The sequence below is a fragment of the Ovis aries genome, chromosome 1, assembly GCF_016772045.2.
Source record: "Ovis aries strain OAR_USU_Benz2616 breed Rambouillet chromosome 1, ARS-UI_Ramb_v3.0, whole genome shotgun sequence".
In the NCBI taxonomy this organism is placed as follows: Eukaryota; Metazoa; Chordata; class Mammalia; order Artiodactyla; family Bovidae; genus Ovis; species Ovis aries.
This window is the reverse complement of record NC_056054.1, coordinates 102,961,030-102,983,843: the sequence shown is the minus strand read 5'-3', so window position 1 is coordinate 102,983,843 and position 22,814 is coordinate 102,961,030. Positions and strand designations below refer to the sequence as shown.

The following is a 22,814-nucleotide window of genomic DNA, read 5'->3' as shown; positions in this document are numbered from 1 at the left end:
TAGATATGAATTATTTACTCTTTCGAGAAGAAAGTCCTGCTCTAACTCAGGCTGCCCAAAGTAACAGACTCTGGCGGTCTTGCCTGCTCTCCCAATGCCAGCCTCGCAATGCTTGTGAGGGTAGTCACACACACGCAGACACACATACATGTTCCCGATGTCTAGATCTGTTCTGACTGGAGCTCGCACAACCAGCCCTTGCTGCGGGCAGTTTCTGCTTCAAGTGAAAGAACGGTGAAGGAAGCTATCAGCCAGGGACACATACAATCTGCTATCGAGTTAAACATATTTAATGGGGGCAGAGCAGGGAAGATGCACTTGATTCCCCCAACCCCAACATCCTTCTTCAGATGAGCCCTGAGCAGCCGGAAGACTAGCTTAGCCAGTGAGCTTTTCAACCTGATTCGGAAGCTCAGGAACCCTCCAGACTGAATGTGAGGGAAGCTTTTTACAGGATACAAAGAAGTAGGGGTCATAATTCAGGGTGACGGCACACTAACTGCAAACGGGGCAACAGAAGCAGATGGAGGAGATTCAGCAGCTGGTGGTCAGTTCCTCAAAGGCGCGGCTGTGGACCACGTTACTTCTGCTTGGTCTTCTGCTGAGCTGGCCCTGGGACGACTGGTGAAGGACATGGCTCCGGAACCTTGGGGTGGCAGGGCTCCGGGACCTTGGGGTGGCAGGGCTCCGGGACCTTGGGGTGGCAGGGCTCTGGAACCTTAGGGTGGCAGGGCTCCGGAACCTTGGGGTGGCAGGGCTCCGGAACCTTGGGGTGGCAGGGCTCCGGAACCTTGGGGTGGCAGGGCTCTGGCACTTTGGTGTGGCATGGCTCCTTGGTTTGGGGGATGCATGGTTCCTGGGGAGGAGGCTGGCAGGGCTGTTTCACCTGATGCTGCTGAAGCTGTGGAGGTGGGACACAGGGCTGCTTCTGCTGGTGGGAACTCATGCTTCAAAGGAGGCTGAACCTAGAGACAGAAAAGCTGACTCAATATTTGATTAAACAGAGAAGAAATCAAGTTAAATCCCAAATAGTTTTATTTCAGGCCCCTTTAAAAAGGAGAGAGTCTGTTCCTCCTAGCTAAATTTGATAAAAACATGCTTTGATAATTTCTGAGTTTTTTCAAGAGGAGGAGCTTAAAGGAAACTCATTTCTGTGCCATTTCAGGGGGATTCATTCCTTGGCTGCCTTTCTTCCTCAGACATGTCACATCCCTTATCGACAAAACTCAAAACCACATATTAAGTCATTTAGAAAGTGATGTAGAAAGAACTGGACTGTACACACCTCTAGTATCACACAGAACACCTTGTGACTTATTGGATGAGTCTATACAATCTAAGCTCCTCCGACTTTACTCTGGCCTTTGTGTTCAGAGGCCTCTCTGAAATGCTTCCCTTCCCATCTCTGTGTGCCCAAATACTCCTCCATCACAGCTCACATCTTGCGTCATCACCAGCAGCTCTTCTTGAGCTCCCCCAAACTGCCACTGCCTTTCCCTGACCCCTCTCTGATCCCGGTCACGATCTGCTTCAGATTTCAGCTACATCTGTATACAAGCATTGTCTTCCCTGCTAGGCTGTAAGTTTGCCAAGTAAGTTCTGTGGCCGTTTGATCCTCTCCACAGTACCTAGCACTGTGCCTTAAATATAATAAATATTCAGTAGAGGTCCATCTTATGAATTAAAATTTGTATAATAAGTTATCAGAAACAGAATAATGCTGTTGCTGAGTGTGTCCTGAGTTCCAGTGGTAACACGACCACTAATTTACCTTGAGAACTTACAAAGATTGTCCTCCTTTTTGACCCCCAGTTCCATAACTGTCCACTGAAGGGGCTACCTTCACCAGCTCTAATGTCCTTTCAAACCCAAACCACGTTTCATTTAAAATAAAGACACCCCTGTATTCTCTCTTCAGCCCTCTTACACGTGTTTGCCTCTGTCCATTTTCCAACAATGATAAAATAAAAATTTCAAATGGATTCTAATCAGAGACTCACCTAGTCCACAGAGAAGAACAGATGGTCTGGTTGCTCCAGTCGGTTGTGAAGTCAACGGGCCAGCTGGCCTTTTATACAATGAATGAGCCCTGCCTCAAGGAAATACAATCATCGGGGGCCCCCTCTGTTTTCCTTCCTTACCTGTCAAACATGATTCACCTGATTCCCCTCAATTATCAGTTGGCTCAGCTTTTGTGATGAAAACCACCCACTTGATATTCTCTGGCACTGGCCCTATGACAGTGATGTCACCTGGGCCTAATTCCAATTGCCCCTCCCCCCTGGACCCAGAATAGGGCTTGTCTAGGGTAGGGTGACCCACAGGCTTCCTGGAGTGTTTAATGAGCTACTTCTGAAGAAAGAATTGAGTCCTTTTGCGGTAGTGCCACTTTCCTGCTGCCTTTTTCCTTGGGATGGTTGTTCCTCATGTGCTGTGGGACAGAGCACATTTGAGCAGACGAATAAGTGGGAAAGGAAGGGGATCAGATGAGCTGAAGTGGGCACGCCCTGTCTGCCTTATAATGCTGGATGCTAGAGAGCATGGGATTGACTGGTTATAGAGTCCTTGTCTGAAATGTCCTACACCCTTTTGTTCATCCCCCTGTCTTTCTCCCAACTCCATTAAACTACACACATTTGGAATTACTTAATTATCACCCCCACCACCACCACCAACCTCACCCCTCTCTGACTGGTTGCTAATCTGGGTAAACCTGCTTTGCTTTCACCAACCACACCTTCACCCCTCTCCTATTTCAGAGATTTTCAAGAGCTAATTCCTCTTCTGGGATAAACTTTTCTCTCCACTCCACCCAGCCTTCGGAACATGGCCCTGCCCTCTTTCTTAACACAACTCTATCCCACCCCCACCTGAAAACCCGGCAGTCTTTACCCCCAGCCCATTCAGGGAGCCCTCCAGGTCGAACACTTCCCCACCTCTTGCCTACTTCCTACTCCAGACCCAGAACCTTGAGACTCTGGCTGGCTGCAGTGGTTTCCTTGCTTTGTGGCTCTGTATCTTTGTATGTGTGTGGAGGTGGGGCGGGGGGGGGGGGTGCTTTCTGTGCATCAGAAATGTGTCTGCTCAAAACAACAGTTATTGTTGTTTAGTCTCTCAGCCATATCTGACTCTTTGCGACCCCATGGTCTGCACACCAGACTTCCCTGTCCTTCACCATCTCCTGGAGCTTGCTCAAACTCATGTCCGATTAGCTGCTTATGCCATTTAACCATCTCGTCCTCTGTCATCCCCTTCTCCTCCTGCCTTCAAACGTTCCCAGCATCAGGGTCTTTTCTAATGAGTCAGCTCTTTGCATCAGGTGGCCAAAGTACTGGGGCTTCAGCTTCATCATCAGTCCTTCCAATGAATATTCAGGACTGATTTCCTTTAGGATAGACTGGTTGGATCTCTTTGTAGTCCAAAGGACCCTCAAGAGTCTTCTCCAACATCACAGTTCAAAAGGTAATATCTGTATCCTCATTCATTCAACAAACGTTGAACAAGTTCTAAATATACACCTGTTATGTCTCATTCTAGGAGCTTTCCCAGTATGAAGACCTCTTCCCCTCAGAGTAAGAACTCCCTAGGGTGAGGGACACAGCCTAGTTCAGAACCACTAGTTTAATGGAACTCTGAGATCTTCACTAGATCCATGCTTCTCAAGTGGTAACAGTTTGAGGCTGTGAGAGGTTAAATAACTCACCCAAGATCAAACAAGAGACCCCATGATTCACATAGAAATCCTGTGTTCATCTTTGTACTAATCCATCCTTGCTCCTAATGCCTACAGAGCAAATTAAGCTCAGGCAGGAAAATGACTAAAGGTAGAGAGGGGGAACTCAGCCTTCCTGGTTTGGAGCTGGACCCACTCACAGTCCTGGGAAAGCATCATGTGAGTGGCAGTGTGAGGTCAGGAAGAGCCTTGCCTTTTGGGTGAGCCCTTAATATTTGCTAAGATAAATCCTCTTAAGTAGGAAAAATGCTACTGAATGTTTAAAGTGGCTCTGGGGATAAACAGAAGGTATTTCCTGCACTGCTAAAAATAGAAGGGGCATGAGTTAGCATAGGGCAAAGTAAGGGGCTCATCTAGTTTATCATCGCTCAGTGGACTGGGTCTGAGAGAAGGAGAGAAAGGCTGAAATGCTAAAATGACTGTTTTGAAGCAGAGTTGTTTTCATGTTGGAGGAAGTCCCAGGGTCAGAGTGACACAGCCTAGGTGCCCTTAACAGTAATAGCATTGAGCATAGCAGAAGATACTTCTGAGCATCTGCCCAGGGATAGCTTCCCTCCACGATAGCCGGATCCTGGAGAGTCTCCTCACCATGAGCTTCTCTTTCTGGGGACATTAGAGCAGGGATTCCCTGAGGGTCCTTACACTGGCAATTTCCTCTGATGTACGCAACATGAAACTGAGGTCACTGCTTCAGAGCTGCCCTCAAAACACAATATGTTACTAGGTGTGGCCTTTGGAGAATCCTAGTCACCCTTAAACCCAGCTGTATAGATAGCTCCTCCTTCCTCTACCCCCAAACACATACCTAAATGTTTATGGAGCACATGCTGGCTCCACAGGTGGTCACCTCTTATGACCCCGAGTCCTAGATGGGCCTCCCACTGTGAGCCCATCACCCTTGGTCCACATCCATCCATGGCGCCTGGTAAGTAGTGGCTGCTGCGTGACTTGGCAATTATAGAATGACTGACTGACTGACTGACTCAGTGAATGGGTGAATGAATGAATGAATGGCATCATCTGACTTCTGAGAAGTCTCTCTTCTTTTGAAATGAGTTGAAAGGGAGAGTAAGGGTTCAGCAAAGCTTAGGGACAGACAGCTTCCGCTGCCTTCTCCACCCAGGGTTCACGGTCAGCCGGTTTAACGATCTGTCTCCCTCTGGGCTGCTACCAGCCCCATGATGGCAGCCGAGCTCCTAGCCTCTCACCTCACTTTAACTCCCCTCTGGGCTTGGGCCAGGTCCCTCTCTTTACCCAAACTCCTTCTCACAGGCTCCTGACATAGGGGGCTTGGGGCAGAATCTGTTGCTACATTTGGTAAGATTCTCAGGCCTGAGGAACCTGCTTCCTGCTCTCTGTCCTGTGATATCAGCCAGCTTGTCTCAGGCTCTGGAGGATCTGAACCCAGCTCTGGGTCTTGGCTCTGGATGTCAAAGAATTTCCCTGTCACCCAGTACCCCGCCTTGGCTGGGTTCTCCTGCCTGTCTTGACATGTGCTTCCTGCACTCCACCCCACACTGCTCTGGATCCCGACTCTGTAACTTTCCCTTGACCCCTGACATCATTTTCCCCATTTGTTCATCTGAAGCTCACCAGTGGTTGGCATTAAGTCAGTTCTCCCTTTCAAAGAAGGTCTGCTTTTTACTATCAGGGTGGCGCTAGCCAGTGAACCTGGCCCCAAACACTTCCCACACAAAGAAAAGGGGGACTGGGTGGTTTCTGATGGTGAACGCATCTCTCAGAAAGGGTCGGTTCCTTGACCTTTCACAGGAGGCTGCTGCTCCTCCCTCGTCAGAACCCAGCTCCCCTCTGGGCCAGCTGGGGATCTTTCCTCCACTAGTTCACTCCGAGTGTGGAGCTAGTTCCTCACTCGTGCACAGAGTAAGGAAGGGGACCCCCACACTTGTGAACACAGTGATCACACTCTTCCTTTGCTGACTGAAGTCACTCCCTCCCCCCTTTACTTCCCCAGGGCCCAGAGCACACAGGGACTGACTTGCCAGATTCAAAAGCTCATCATTTTAGCACAGGAACCCGTATTTAAAATATGGGAACATCTAGAAACACGTGAGTTTTACTGTCACCCTGACCACTGTGAGGAGCTCAGGAGACTAGAATGTTGACCGTCCCCCGTGCATTTCAGGCTCGGATGGTTAAAGGAAAACAAAGTCTCTATAACACACAGTGCCCCCATCTATAAAAGAAGAGGAGGAGAGGAAACACCAGACCTAGGTGTTTAGAAGCCTCCTGGATGCTTCGGCACAGGAGGCAAGAGAAGCAGTGGTTGCTGGCATGAATGGTGAGCTGGAAAGAGCGTGGAAGTCCTAGTGCTGAAGAGCCTCTACCCAGCCCAGTCCCCAGGGAGCAAGAGAGAGGCGGAGTATGGAAGGGACACGGTCCAGGCAAGAAGCGTCTTTCTTTATCGGGATATGGCTGATTTACAATGGTGTGCTAGTTTCAGTGTGTTAGTCACTCCGTTCTGTCCCACTCATTGTGACCCCACGGGCTGTAGCCCGCCAGGAGTGTTAGTTTGAGTTATGCGGCAAAGTGAGTCAGTAATACATATATCCACTTTTTTTTTTCCAGATTCTTTTCCCATGTAGATCGTTGCCGACTTCTGAGTAGAGCTCTCTGTGCTATTCAGTAGATCATTATTAGGTATCTATTTTATATACAGTCGTGTGTATACGTCAGTCTCAGTCTCCCAGTTTACCCCTCCCCATCTCCTTTCCCCCCTGGTAACAAGAGTTTGTTTTCTGTATCTGTGACTCTGTTTATGTTTTTATAGATAAGTTCATCTGTAACATTTTTAAAAGATTTCTCATATAAATGATATCATGTGATATTTGTCTTTTTTTTTTCTTATTTGCTTCCTTCCTGACAACCTCTAGGTCCATCCATGTTGCTGCAAATGGCATCATTTTGTTCTTTTTTATGACTGAGTGATGTTCCATTGCCTATATCTATCTATATACATTGTATATATCTTTATCTATCTATCTATCTATCTATATAGCTATATATACCACATATGCTATATTCACTCCTCTGTGGCTGAACATCTAGGTTGCTTTCATGTCTTGGCTATTATGAATAAAGCTTCGTGGCTTCTTTAGTGGAAAAATCAGATAGAAACCTGTCTTCCTAAGAACAGAGTTCTTTCCCCTCCCTTTTTCTTTGCCCTGAAAGGATGGATAAAAATTTAAATCTGGCTTTTTTTACTTGAGGTAGGAAGAAAGAAAGGGCCAAGGCTTAGTGTCTGGCCCAGTTGTTATGCTCCTGTTGGTCAGATGACCTTGAGCAAATTACTGAACCTTTCTGCATTTCAACACCCTATTTTTTTTTATAATAGGAGCTTTAATTGTATTTCACAAGATTACTGTAAAGATTAAACGAAATGATGCTTCAAACACTATTAGGATGAATGGATGTTGTACATAGTCATTCTTGCTAATTTGTTGGTTTCCTTTCACTTCAAATCTCATGAATCTTCCTTCTCTTGTCCGTGTGTTTTTCCTTTTCTTCTCAGTGTGTGTGTGTGTGTGTGTGTGTGTGTGTGTGTGTGTGTGTGTGTATGTAAAAGAGAGAGAAGGGACCCAAGGACAGGGTGCCCTTCGAGAGTGGGACCACATGCTCGGGCTTTATGGATGCTTCATCTCCTCTCATTTCTTCTATGACACTTTCAGATGTACGTGTTTCTCAGGTTATATACAAGGTATTGGATAGTGGCAATGACCACACAGTCCATACTTGATTCAAGTTGGAGTGCAGGGGGTGGCTAAAGTTGGTAATCACGCAATGATGTGGACATGCCCTTGGTAAGGAAATGGGGGCAGAAAAATGTAAAGCAACTCTCCCAAGAGGTCGTAAAAGTAGGATGTGCCAGGACACAGTCCCTTAACAACTTTGCCATATTGCTTCTCAATACTTGTGGGATATTCTATACGCTGGAGAGCTACTCTGAGAAGGAGGAGAGGGAGGATAGGACAAGGATTAGGACAAGGAGAAGAAGAGGGAGCGGAAGGAGGAGGGGGAATCCTGGCTGGGTCCTGACATTCTCACACAGCTGAACAAGCATTTGCCTATCTGTTGCCTTTTCTAGACAGAGTTTCTCTATCTTGAAACAGCAGTAGGATAGGGTATAGATGGTCAAAGACATACACAGAGAGAAAGAGAGGCTACTGAGTTTTGAAATGGAATCAGGGATGGTTCAGATTTATATCATAGATAAACGCTCCCCCACTGATCACTCATTGCCCCTTGGGCTGTTGGAGGGGCAGACTGATAACCACATGACTAAGCATCTTTGGACAGAGAGTCCAAAACCCTGTTGGAGGTGACTGCTGTTTGTAGTTGTTGGTTCCTTATTGTTTGTTCAGCTGTGCCTGCTTCATCACTGATCCACCTCTACAGAAAATACCTCCAGAGTGCAGAATGGCTTCTAGATGTTACAGATTTGAGGGGTCTTCCATGGTGGTCCAGTGGCTAAGACTCTCCTCTCCCAATGCTTGGGCCCAATTTCAATTCCTGGTCAGGGAACTAGATCCCAATGCTGCAACTAAAGATCTCATGCACCACGACTAAGACCTGGCAAAACCAAATAAATAAATTTTTTTTTAAAAAAAAAACAACAATAAATTAAAAAATACAGATCACAGATTTGAAAACATAAAGTCTTGTGTTCAAGGTCTAGCTCTGCTCCTTACTAGCTGTGTGTGTGTGTGTGTGTGTGTGTGTGTGTGTGTGTGTGTGTGTGTGTGTGTTAGAGAGAGAGAGAGAGATTGGAAAAGTTTCTTAATAATAATAGCTCCTACTTGATTAGGGCTTCCCTGGTGGCTCAGTGGTGAAAATCTGCTTGCCAATGCCGGAGACCCAGGAGACCCTGGGTTCAGTTCCTGAGTTGGAAAGATCCCTTGGAGAAGACATGGCATCTACACAGTGTTAGACTTTGTTCTAGGCACTTGACACTAATCCCCACAATGTCAGTGCTAGGAGTAGGTCATGAAAACCATTCTACAGATGTGGAAGCTGAAGCACAGAGAATGTCCCTTGCCCAAGTTTACGTGGTAAATAGGTGGAAGGGCCAAGAAGCAAATTTAGCATTGTGACTTTGAGACCTTAATCAACCTCAATTTATCTTAAATCCTTGGGTTAGGAACAATAAGATTTGCTTCCAGAGCTACTATTCAGTGAGATTATATATGTAAAGTGACTATTGTAGTGAGTGTAGCACAGCAGATAGATTCTAGATATCAAGTACATTGCTTCTCCTGAGAGCCTGAAGTACATCTGTGGTTAGAAACTCATCTCCAGTGACTCAGAACATTCCATAATTGTCTTGATTGGTGGAGTAGTCAGCCATTTATTTAACACATAGTTGCTGAATGACAACCACATGTCAAGCATGGAGCCCCAGCCTATATGAAGTCTGGTAGAGAAAGGGGCAGCCTTCTGTGAGCTTCTGGGACTCAGTACCCATCAGTGAAGAATGTTCCCCTAACTGACCTAAGCATAAGAGTCACTTGGGGTGCTTGTTAACATACAGCAACAACCTATTCATCTTCATGTAATACAGGTAGCCAGAGGACGCCTGGGGATCTGTATTTCTAAAGTGCTCATAGGGTGCTTTCTGTGATCAGATAAGTTGGGAAACACTAGATTCTAAACCCAATGATTTTTCTTCCTTGATTGAAATGGACATTATCTGGTGTCTTTAAAAATATCCCTATGGACTCCACTTGAGATTTATTTAATCAGTCAATTAAAAAAAAAGTCCTCAGAGGCAAGCAGGTTTGAAAATCATTGCTCCAACAGAATATCTCAACTCTTAGGACTTTAATGCAGACAAGGATCCCCAGTCCATAACTCCTTCAGGTGGAAGGAGGTACAGGGTGGTGCTAATTTACTGGGGCATTTGTTGATGTTGATGTTGATGCAACTAGATGCCCGCGGATGTGAGTGTTTGGCCTAAGGATATTGGGAAGCTTGGAAAGCAATTAAATCCCATTCAAAGAAGGCTAGGTACTTCCACATACCCTTGAACCCCCACCTTCCCTCCAGGGAATCATCAAAAGACAGGCTGAGGCTGGTTTGCCTGGGCTGGTTTTGGACTCAGTGGCCTGGAGACAAGAGATGGTTCTGTGTCACCTGCCTGTATACCATCGTGCTCGTGATACTGAGAATTTTTGGTGGTGTAAGGGAAGCAAGACTTTACCTCTACCCATTTTAGGTTTTTAGCTAGGACTCCTTTAAAAAAAAAAAAAAAAGATCACCAAGAGAAAATCAGTTTATTAACATGCACAGCGCACTTCACGCTAAAACAAAAAGTAACTCAAAGCTGTGGCCCAAGACTGTGGCTTGTAGAGCATCTTCAACAAAGACCAACACATCTATAGAGAAATGACAGGACAAAGGAAAGCAACTTTAGGCTTCCAAGGGCAGCAGACTGTGGGAAGGTAAATAAATGGGTGGGAACTAATGGGGGAAGTTTGGTTTTCAGATTCCTCTCCTGCCATCTCTGGTCTGATGAGATTCTATCTCCAGTACTAGAATTTATACTCTGCTTTTAGGCCAAAAAGGGGTGGGGCAGGGGGTTGGATTTTTCTGTGTTTGCTGTTTCTTAATTGCCTTCAGCTTGAAATAATTTTTTTATGTCAAAGAGGTGTATCTGGAGTGACCTATTCTTATTTCCTTCAGTGGATTAGAGGTCTATACCTCCCACCTCCAGGAAGCTTCTGGAAGGGCCAAATTATGAACTTTGGAGTCCCAAAGTCCTGAAAATTATAGCTTTTCACCTCCATCCTTCCTCCGCCAATTCAAAATAAATCTTTATTTTTCAAAACCTAAAATGCACAGTTGTAGCTTTCAAAAAATATTTTTTGGTTTACTTTCATCTGAAATTGTTCATAAATCTGACATTCTTTCTTTTAAAAAAAGTCTTTATTGAATTTGTTACAATATTGCTTCTGTTTTATGTTTTTTGGGTTTTGTTTTGTTTTGTTTTGTTTCGTTTTGTTTTGTTTGGCCATGAGACATGTGGGATCTTAGCTTCCTGACCAGGATTTGAACCTGCACCTCCTGCATTGGAAGGTGAAGTCCTAACCACTGGACTGCCAGGGAAGTCCCCTGACCTCCTTTTCATTTGTTTATTCTCATTTTCTGGGCTTTGCCCATGCCCAGAACATGTGGACTCTACATATTAGATCAGCCGATCCACTCTTAAGGGAATAGAGAGGGTGGGGTAGGGAATAGCACTTACAAAAGTACAAAGCACCCCTCACTCCAATTGTCCATGGGGTTTTCCAGGCAAGAATATGCCATTTCCTTCTCCAGGGAATCTTCCCGACTCAGGGATTGAACTCACGTCTCCTGTGTCTCCTGCGTTGCAGCAGGCAGATTCTTTACTTGCTGAGCCGTTGAGGAAGCCCTACCCCAATGCATGGATCCGCCTAATTGTTGGGCAGAAAGAAAACATCCAATTCAACTTCTCATTTTATGGACAAAGGACCCAGGTTAAGGGACTTACTGAAAATCACAGGTCTATTTAGTAGCAGAGCCAAAATGAGGACCCCTGTCCCTTCTTTCCTGGACCTGAGTGCTCTCCACACTGGGAAAGAGACAATTTATAATTAGCATAGATTCCTGAGCCAGAAAAGAGACTTCCATATGGCCACTCTCTAGGCAGAAGGGTATCCTTATACTAATGTTTTGGAGCTACCTTCCCCAGTTGTAAAAGATGGTTGTTAAGACCAACCATTTATTGAACATATACAATATCCAGTCAATTTATAGATATTATCACCACAAAAATTCTGCAAATAAGTGTTATTAAACCATTACAGTTTTTCACATATGAGAAAACTAAGTCTCAGAATCTAAGTGACTGGATGCAGTTGGACAGCTAAGAAACAAGAGATCCTGAGATTCAGTGCTGTTCAGTCTGACTACAGAACCCATGTCCTTTTCTCCAAAGGAATTGTCAGAACATCTCCAATGCAGATACCCATGCCTGGGTGCTTGGCCTCTAAGGGGCTCTTGGCCAGAAGAGGCAGTGGCAGAGAATAGGAGCCGACCAGGTTTGTGTTCACCCAGTTGGGCAAGTGGATCGGGTAGGGCATTGTTTTGCTCTGGGGTGGAGAGAATTTTCCCAGCAAGTGGAGGAAGAAGGATAGCAAGAGACAATGGCAATGAGCCTTCCCTCCATTTCTGTAGTATTTAGAGTTCTAAGTACACTTTCCTTTCTGCAGAAAAACAGAAATATTGTTTTAATCTTATTGATTTATTTTGAACGGGCTTTGAAGACATGATCAGAGAGGAAAGTAGCGAAGTACACACAGGAACATTGAGGGGAAAAAAGGATTATTTTTCAAGTAAATTAAGATTGGAAATATAACCTTTAGGGATGGTATGGGGAGGGAGGGGGGTTCAGGATGGGGAACACGTGTGTACCTGTGGTGAATTCATGTTGATGTATGGCAAAACCAATACAATATTGTGAAGTAATTAACTTTCAATTAAATAAATTTATATTAAAAAAATTGGAAGCAGGATATTATATTGGAAACTCTGTGTATGCCAAGTCGCTTCAGTCGTGTAAAGCATTTTGTGACTCCATGGACTGTCGCCTGCTAGGCTCCTTTGTCCATGGGATTCTCCAGGCAAGAGTACTGGAGTGGGTTCCCATTTCCTCTTCCAGGAGATCTTCCTGACCCAGGGATCAAACCTGCATCTTCTGCATTGCAGGCAGATTCTTTACCACTGAGCCACGAGGGAAGACCCATACAGGAAACTGCATGCAGTTCAATGAAATTTCACAAAGCGGCTGCATCCGTTTACCTAGGACCCAGATAAAGATGTAGCATTTGACCAGTTTCCCCTGCTACAGCCTTCCTCTCACCGTCTAGTCATTCTGACTCTGTAAATAGAATCATTCAATATGTGTTTTTAATGTCTGCATTCTTTCCCTCAAGGCTGTATTTATGGGATTTGCCCATGCTATGTAGGATAATGTGTCTCATGTCATTGTTCTGTAGCATCTCATTGTATGATTAAATGGGTATTTAGAATATTTTTGGCTTTGGCTTATTACAAATTCTGCTGCTATGAGCATCTTCATACATGTGCTTTAGTGTCATATGCATACATTTCTGTTGTGTATACTCTAAAGGATGAACTTGCTGGGATGAGATGTGTATGCTCAATGTTAGAAAGTACTGTGCAATAGTTTTTCAAAGTGGCTGTCCCACTTTCTAACACCGCACACAAAAATAAACTCAAAATGGATTAAAGATCTAAATGTAAGATCAGAAACTATAAAACTCCTAGAGGAGAACATAGGCAAAACACTCTCAGACATAAATCACAGCAGGATCCTCTATGATCCACCTCCCAGAATGCTGGAAATAAAAGCAAAAATAAACAAATGGGATCTAATTAAAATTAAAAGCTTCTGCACAACAAAGGAAAATATAAGCAAGGTGAAAAGACAGCCTTCTGAATGGGAGAAAATAATAGCAAATGAAGCAACTGACAAACAACTAATCTCAAAAATATACAAGCAACTTCTGCAGCTCAACTCCAGAAAAATAAACGACCCAATCAAAAAATGGGCCAAAGAACTAAATAGACATTTCTCCAAAGAAGACATACGGATGGCTAACAAACACATGAAAAGATGCTCAACATCACTCATTATTAGAGAAATGCAAATCAAAACCACAATGAGGTACCACTTCACACCAGTCAGAATGGCTGCGATCCAAAAATCTGCAAGCAATAAATGCTGGCGAGGGTGTGGAGAAAGGAACCCTCCTACACTGTTGGTGGGAATGCAAACTAGTACAGCCACTATGGAGAACAGTGTGGAGATTCCTTAAAAATTGCAAATAGAACTACCTTATGACCCAGCAATCCCACTTCTGGGCATACACATCGAGGAAACCAGAATTGAAAGAGACACATGTACCCCAATGTTCATTGCAGCACTGTTTATAATAGCCAGGACATGGAAACAACCTAGATGTCCATCAGCAGATGAATGGATAAGAAAGCTGTGGTACATATACACAATGGAGTATTACTCAGCCGTTAAAAGAATTCATTTGAATCAGTTCTGATGAGATGGATGAAACTGGAGCCGATTATACAGAGTGAAGTAAGCCAGAAAGAAAAACACCAATACAGTATACTAACACATATATATGGAATTTAGGAAGATGGCAATGACGACCCTGTATGCAAGACAGGGAAAGAGACACAGATGTGTATAACGGACTTTTGGACTCAGAGGGAGAGGGAGAGGGTGGGATGATTTGGGAGAATGACATTCTAACATGTATACTATCATGTGAATTGAATCGCCAATCTATGTCTGACGCAGGATGCAGCATGCTTGGGGCTGGTGCATGGGGATGACCCAGAAAGATGTTATGGGGAGGGAGGTGGGAGGGGGGTTCATGTTTGGGAATGCATGTAAGAATTAAAGATTTTAAAATTTAAAAAATAAAAAACTTAAAAATAAAAAAAAATTTAAAAATAAAATAAAATAAAATAAAAAAAAAAAACAAAGTGGCTGTCCCATGCAGGCTCCCATCAACAGTGTATGGGAGTTCCGATTTATTCATTTCTTATGAGAATCTAGTATTGCCTGTGTTTTTAATTTTAGCTAATATGTTGAATTGTGAAAAGAAATGCAAAAAAAGCAAAATGGCTGTCTGGGGAGGCCTTACAAATAGCTGTGGAATGAAGAGAAGTGAAAAGCAAAGGAGAAAAGGAAAGATATAAGCATCTGAATGCAGAGTTCCAAAGAATAGCAAGAAGAGATAAGAAAGCCTTCCTCAGCGATCAATGCAAAGAAATAGAGGAAAACAACAGAATGGGAAAGACTAGAAATCTCTTCAAGAAAATTAGAGATACCAAAGGAACATTTCATGCAAAGATGGGCTCAATAAAGGACAGAAATGGTCTGGACCTAACAGAAGCAGAAGATATTAAGAAGAGGTGGCAAGAATACACAGAAGAACTGTACAAAAAACATCTTCATGATCCGGATAATCACAATGGTGTGATCACTCACACTTACCTAGAGCCAGACATTCTGGAATGTGAAGTCAAGTGGGCCTTAGAAAGTATCACTACGAACAAAGCTAGTGGAGGTGATAGAATTCCAGTTGAGCTGTTTCAAATCCTGAAAGATGATGCTGTAAAAGTGCTGAACTCAATATGCCAGCAAATTTGGAAAACTCAGCAGTAGCCACAGGACTGGAAAAAGTCAGTTTTCGTTCCAATCCTCAAGACAGGCAATGCCAAAGAATGCTCAAACGATTGCACAATTTCACTCATCAAACACACTAGTAAAGTAATGCTCAAAATTCTCCAAGCCAGGCTTTAGCAGTACATGAACCGTGAACTTCCAGATGTACCAGCTGGTTTTAGAAAAGGCAGAGGAACCAGAGATCAAATTGCCAACATCCGCTGGATCATCGAAAAAGCAAGAGAGTACCAGAAAAACATCTGTTTCTGCTTTATTGACTATGCCAAAGCCTTTGACTGTGTGGATCACAATAAATTGGAAAAATTCTTTGTGATATGGGAAACCAGGCCACCTGACCTGCCTCTTGAGAAACCTATCTGCAGGTCAAGAAGCAACAGTTAGAACTGGACATGGAAAAACAGACTTGTTCCAAATAGGAAAAGGAGTATGTCAAGGCTGTATATTGTCACCCTGCTTATTTAACTTCTATGCAGAGTACATCATGAGAAACGCTGGACTGGAAGAAACACAAGCTGGAATCAAGATTGCTAGGAGAAATATCAATAACCTCAGATATGCAGATGACACCACCCTTATGGCAGAAAGTGAAGAGGATCTAAAAGCCTCTTGATGAAAGTGAAAGTGGAGAGTGAAAAAGTTGGCTTAAAGCTCAACATTCAGAAAATGAAGATCATGGCATCTGATCCCATCACTTCATGGGAAATAGATGGGGAATCAGTGGAAACAGTGTCAGACTTAATTTGGGGGGCTCCAAAATCACTGCAGATGGTGATTGCAGCCATGAAATTAAAAGATGCTTACTCCTTGGAAGGAAAGTTAGGAGAAACCTAGATAGCATATTCAAAAGCAGAGACATTACTTTGCCGACTAAGGTCCATCTAGCAAGGCTATGGTTTTTCCTGTGGTCATGTATGGATGTGAGAGTTGGACTGTGAAGAAAGCTGAGTGCAGAAGAATTGATGCTTTTGAACTGTGATGTTGGAGAAGACTCTTGAGAGTCCCTTGGACTGCAAGGAGATCCAACCAATCCATTCTAAAGGAGATTAGCCCTGGGTGTTCTTTGGAAGGAATGATGCTAAAGCTGAAACTCCAGTATTTTGGCCACCTCATGTGAAGAGTTGACTCATTGGGAAAGACTGATGCTGGGAGGGACTGGGGGCAGGAAGAGAAGGGGACGACCGAGGATGAGATGGCTGGATGGCATCACCGACTCGATGGACATGAGTTTGAGTGAACTCCGGGAGTTGGTGATGGACAGGGAGGCCTGGCGTGCTGCATATCATGGGGTCACAAAGAGTTGGACACGACTGAGCAACTGAACTGAACTGAACTGAACCATGCTTTCATTATAGTTTGCATATCTCTGAAGATATCAGGAATAGTGTTCAGCATCTTTTTATACAATTATTGCTCACTCTCTTTCATGACCTGTTCAAATCTTTGCCCAATTTTCTAGTGGGTTACCTAAAAAATAGTAGGTTTTATTGATCTAGAAGTCCTTTTGGAGAAGGCAATGTCACCCCACTCCAGTACTCTTGCCTCGAAAATCCCATGGACGGAGGATCCTGGTAGGCTGCAGTCCATGAGATAGCAAAGAGTCGGATACGACTGAGTGACTTCACTTTCATTTTCACTTTCGTACATTGGAGAAGGAAATGGCAACCCACTCCAGTGTTCTTGCCTGGAGAATCCCAGGTATATGGGAGCCTGGTGGGCTGCCGTCTGTGGGGTCGCACAGAGTCGGACACGACTGAAGCGACTTGGCAGCAGCAGCAGCAGCAGCAGCAGCAGCAGCAGGAGTCCTTTATATATTCTGAATACAATGTTTATCTATTTTGTATCTTATATTATATAAGTGAACATAATTATATTTTATATCTATACTGCATACAAACATCCATACACATATGCATGCATACACATGAATATACATATGTGTGTATATATATGTGTGTGTATCCAGTTTTCCAAGTCTGTGTCTTTGTGTATATTTTGCTGAAATTTGTAGTTTTAATGTAACAAAATTAAATTTTAAATAGATGACACTTTTGTGCTGTTTAGTAAATTTTTGCTTATACCAAGCTCTTCTATGTTTTCTTCCAAAATCATATACTTTTAATTTTCAAAGTCAGATCTACAGTTTATCAAGGTTTACTTTTGTGAATGTGTAAGGTGGGGGTTAACATGTATCTGAATATTATGGACATATGAATATCCACTTGACATATCACCATTTATTAAAAAATACTCTTCTAATTTTTGTAATGCTATTTACTTTTTGTAATGAGTCAGATGATTGTTTGTATGAATCTGTTAGGCGGTAATAGAGTCTTCCAGCACATGACATGGTATGTATCTTCATTTTTTAGTTCTTTTGTTTCAATAATGTTTTCTGTTTTTAGTATAGAGGTCTCATATATCTTTCAATGAATTATTTATTATATAAATTATTATTTATTTTAAATTTATTTAAGGCAAATGATGCCTTTTGTTTCTTTCCTGCTCCCCAGCTTTATTGAGATACAAATGATATATAATATTGTATAAGTTTAAGGTGTACAATATGATTTGATACACAGACATATATTATGAGATATTCGTCTCTATTTTCATTGAAGTTAAAAACTAACAAAATGACAAGGGCACAGATTTTCAGTATAGCTCAGTGAGTTTTGCTTATGCATATGCACCACATAGCCATCACCCACAGGAGGGAGAACACTTCTGGAAGCCGGGAAAGCTCCACTGTGTCCCCTCCAGGCAGTAATCTCTCCAAGGATGACCACTATTCTATTTTCTATCATAACAGATTGGTTTGTCCTGGCCTTACAGTTTTAAACTTCCAATCTGTTGTATTCCCCAAAACCCTTCTCCTTGCCAGTTCATACACTCCAATCACTGTCTTATAAAACCAATGAAAACTCTACTCTTCAGAAACTTTCTGCTGAGGTTTTTAGTATCTTGATCTGTGCATTCCCCCATTCACTAAACTTTCACAATATGGAAAACTGAAGCCTGAAGCCCCTCAAAGCATCTACCACCTCTTTTGGTTTCTCTGTCTCCCCACGAGTCTTCCATAGTAGAAAGTCCAGCTTTTCATTCTTCTACTCATGCCCAGAATTCACAAATGGTACCAGGGTTACAAAGTACAGCTCACCTCTTAAGTTCTCTTCTCTCTGGAGTTTTTGGGACCCCAGCCAACTTCAGATATTTATAAAGTTCTTTTAGCTCTTATTAGACTGCTGGTTGGCCACAAGCAACACCATTTCACTCAGAATCAGAAGTTCTAGCTTTATTTGGAAAAGCCAGTCATTGTGCAATTGGGAAATATTAAGAATAGTAACATCCTAGACTTCAAGGTTTCATAATATAATAGGGGAAAGAAACACATAAAAGTGAACTATAATGCAAAAAACAATTATACGCATGATTCATAAAATAATTAAAGTAATTATATTACTTAAAAATAGAAATCTAAGTGTCATAAGAGCTTGTGGGAGGTTTCAGTTCTTTCTGGATGTCGAGTGAGTTTCCATGGAAAAATCTGGACCAGACCTTTAAAACCAAAGGATCTCCTACAGGGCAAAGTGAAGAACTGGTACTCTAGGCAGAAGGAGCAGTGTAAACCAAAAAACAGAGGCATCATAGCTGAATGATGCATTTGGGAAAAAGTAATTGCCTCATTCTGCAGCATTGTGGTATATTCTGAGTCTTGTAGGGGGGTTTTGGAGTAGTCCAGTAATTTTTATATTTCAGAGTATATAGGAATTATGGGAGAGCTTTTACATTTTCTCTTTGGTCCCTGATGTTGAACCAAAGGATGCATGATGTCCCTTTGTGTTCTGACATTATGTTACTTTATGTGAAGGGGATCATAGAAAAAAGCAAGAGAAAAACATCTACTTCTGCTGCATTGACTATGTTAAAGTCTTTGACTGTGGATCACAACAAACTATGGAAAATTCTTCAAGATATGGGAATACCAGGCCACCTTACCTGCCTTCCTGAAAAATCTGTATGCCAGTCAAGGAGCAACAGTTAGAAATTGACATGGAACAAAGGACTGGTTCAAAATGGGAAAGGAGTACATCAAGGCTGTATATTGTCACCCTGCTTATTTAACTTCTGTGCAGAGTACATCAAGCAAAATGCTGGGCTGGATGAAGCACAAGCTGGAATCAAGATTACCAGGAGAAATATCAATAACCTCAGATACACACCACCTTTATTGCAGAAAGCAAAAAGAAACTAAAGAGCCTTTTGATGAAAGTGAAAGAAGAGAGTGGAAAAGCTAGCTTAAAACTCAACATTCAAAAAACGAAGATCATGGCATCTGGTCCCATCACTTCAAGACAAATAGGTGGGGAAACAATGGAAACAGTGAGAGACTTGATTTTCTTGGGCTCCAAAATCACTGCAGATGGTTACTTTAGCCATGAAATTAAAAGACATTTGCTCCTTGGAAGAAAAGCTATGACCAACCTAGACAATATATTAAAAAGCAGAGGCGTTGCTTTGCTGACAAAGGCCCATCTAGTCAAAGCTATGGTTTTTCCAGTAGGCATGCATGGATGTGAGAGTTGGACGATAAAGAAAGCTGAGTATCAAAGAATTGATGCTTTTGAACTGTGGTGTTGGAGAAGACTCTTGAGAGTCCCTTGGACAGCAAGGAGATCAAACCTTAGGACTGACTATCCTAAAAGAAATCAGTCCTGAATATTCTTTGGAAGGACTGATGCTGAAGTTGAAGCTCCAATCATTTGGCCACCTGATGTGAAGAACTGGCTCACTGGAAAAGACCCTGGTGCTGGGAAAGATTGAAGGCAGAAGGAGAAGGGATGACAGAGGTTGAGATGGTTGGATGGCATCACTGATCGATGGACATGAGTTTGAGCAAGCTCCGGGAGTTGGGGATGGACAGGGAAGCCTGGCACGCTGCAGTCCATGGGGTTGCAAAGAGTCAGACATGACTGAGTGACTGAACTGAACTGGTGTGAAGGGAAGCCGGGAATGAACAAATTATCTTTCTTCTACCACATATATGAATGAGATTTTCATATTTAGGACGTTGTTACTTTGTGAATCTTTGCTTGGTGGCATTAAATAAATAACATGTTTCCTTATGGAGGAGATGAGTCCTTCATACTCACAGAGGGCTAAGATTTTGTCCTTGGCCACTGGTGTCCAAGGCATGGTGTCTCTCCCCTTTACTGAGCTAATGACTGGGGATTCAGGCGACACCAGAACTCACTGTTTCAGTCACTCCCCTTAATGGAAGTCTAAGGACGTCTGTCATCTCTGGAACCCAAAAGTCTGAGTGAAAAGACTTGCCGGGGCCTTCCGGGTAGATATCAAAAGCCATGTCTGTGTGACTGAGAATCTGGTTGGAGCTTTGGTGGAGGGAAGGGACCTGCTAAGATATACCAGCCTTTCTGCTCAACAGAAGAGTTAATAACAGATGCAAGGACCAGGGCTCAGAAGGGCTGTCAAATAATTCTTTGGCTTAGAAGCATTCACCTCTGAATCTTAACTGTTTTTTAGAACATTATGACTTTCCTGGTTAATGCCTGTAACCCACTAAGTTTTAAGTAATGACTATTTTGAAATATTAGCCATAGATGGTCATTTGAAGGGGAAAAGGAAAAGATAATATTATTTCTTTTCAGGCCAGTGTGTTAAATGAAGAAGCAATTTATGACTGCTGTTGCCCAACTGGAATTCAGTAAGCAAATCCCAAAGGAAGAGCGAAACTCTAAGAAGGAAAATCTGACTATGTTTAGCATCTCCCACCCACACAAGGTCTCTCCTTCCAAGTCTCTCATCTCTTTTTATATCGGGAAGTTTTGCTACTTCTTTCTAATGTAGGAAGCCAGTCTCAGACCAGAGTTAGGAATCCAGCTGTAAAATCAAGTCTTCTTTCACGGCTGCATAAAATTGGACTAACTGACAAAATCAATTGTAAAACTGCACAAACTCTGTACTTGGCTATCCCTGGGAAAGCGTTTCCCTACATGAGAAAATAGACTGAAACTCAGGATAGACTCTCAGGAGAGCTCTGGAAAAGCAGCATGGCAGAGAGGAAAATATTTTCATGCTGGAATCTGCTAGATATTCAGTGAGTGAATAAATAAGCAAGTGAATGATTGAGTGTGGGTTAATGAATAAATGAATGGACAGTAAATAAATACATGAAAAATTCATTCACACATATTCATAGAAGTGGTTGGTAATGCTCATGTTGTTTATATATGTTCTTTCTGCTTTTTCAGAATAACTTCCAATAGGCAAAAAACGCATTCATCTAGTAGGCTGGGGGTTTCCAAACTTTTCCACTCTTCGTCCTTTCTTAGATTCAGTTGGCTTGCAAGAGTTTCCCAGACTCCTGTCAACCAGCCCTGGAATTTTCCTGTCCTTTACCAGATATGTGTCAGCATCTGACATCTCTCATCATTAGTCACTAGAGAGCAGCTATGCCCATGTCCCCTAAGGATGTACTGATAAGAACATGTGTACTCACATACTCACTTCCCCCAATATTGCCTCCGCATCACAGACTGGGGCCAGGACACAGGCAATGATATGAAGCGCAGATTTATTAGAGGAAGAAATAGGAGGGAAGCTCAGGGATGGGTAGTTGGGAAAGGGAATGAGACAGAAGCTAGGCATCAGCCTCTGGTGTCCCCATGAGCCGAGATACATTTCTTGCTTTATAACATGGATGGGGCCATAGCTGTGGCCAAACTGGAAGCTAGAGAGGCTGGGAACTCACTCATGTTCATCTAGGAGGGAGTCAGAGTGGGGAACAGAATACTGGGAGCAAGGGGATGTGTGAGACAAGGGGTTCTGTGGGAAGAAATCCTGACAATTCTTCCTTGGACCCTGAGTAGGAGGATGTGGGAGAGGAGGGCAAATCCTGGAGCTGCAGATCAGAGGAGAAACAGGTGGAAGAGAAGGCTGCATCTGGTAGCCTGGATGGCAGGCAGGTATATCTCAGTCCATCCTTACTTCTATTTACTCTTGGGGGCTTGCTGGGTTGCGGGACACTTCTGTTGGGCTGGGATGGCTGTGCCCTTGGGTGGACATTGCTTTTTGGCCTGGGGAGCACATGGATCCTTGGTTTTAGGTGCACACGTCTCTTGACATTGGACAGGGGGCGACTGACAAGGCTGCTTCACCTGCTGCTGTTGGATCGTCTGGGGCAGGCACTGCTGCTGCTGCTGCTGCTGCTGCTGCTGCTGCGAAGACATGGCTGCAGGAACAGGTGAGCCTGGAAGAAACCCAGGTAGGGACACTATGAGAGCACCTCCCTCCATCTTTTCTCCCTCTGACTCCTAAAGAGTGTTTTCTCCTCTAGCAAAGGATGAGTAATTAATAGCTTCAAGTTGATTACTGAGTTGATTCACACACACTCATTGCAATCTGTCTTTTTCCCTTTGTCTCTGATACTCTGATTTCTAATCTTCCTCCATCTTCCCATGGATGCCTGACCCAGTTGAATATATGATGTATTTCTTAGTCTTAGCAGGAAATAAGGTGGGGTGCTGAGCTGAGGATGAAAAGATGGTCCAGATATTTTACTAGATCAAGGCATGAGATCTTGGCCGATGGGTTGGCAATGCCAACCATCTACTTTTGGAAGTGGTAATGAGTGTGGGTGAAGGTGGAAAGGCATGAGGAAGCAATCGGGAGCAGATTCTGTCTTAGAGGGAAGACAGAATGTTGTGGTGTATGCGTGATGGGGCTGGAGTACACCTGTTGTGGGAGCTCAGTTCTAATCCTGGCTCTACCCCTGACTAACCATGGGATGTA

The 22,814-nt window shown here is 43.3% G+C and overlaps 2 protein-coding genes across 2 annotated transcripts; both read right to left on the bottom strand.

Moving 5' to 3' along the window:
- Positions 1–274: 274 nt before the first annotated feature.
- Positions 275–2,047, bottom strand: LOC101102105 (cornifin-A). The gene is made up of 2 exons (XM_004002518.4): positions 2,001–2,047; positions 275–965 (listed from the first exon to the last, which is right to left on the bottom strand). Exon 2 carries the CDS (start codon positions 944–946, stop codon positions 581–583), a length of 366 nt encoding a protein of 121 aa, XP_004002567.1. The 5' UTR covers positions 947–965; positions 2,001–2,047; the 3' UTR covers positions 275–580.
- A 19,534-nt stretch (positions 2,048–21,581) lies between these two features.
- On the bottom strand, positions 21,582–22,253 carry SPRR4 (small proline rich protein 4). The gene has a single exon (XM_015091798.4). It carries the CDS (start codon positions 22,250–22,252, stop codon positions 22,013–22,015), a length of 240 nt encoding a protein of 79 aa, XP_014947284.3. The 5' UTR covers position 22,253; the 3' UTR covers positions 21,582–22,012.
- Between the last annotated feature and the right edge of the window lie 561 nt (positions 22,254–22,814).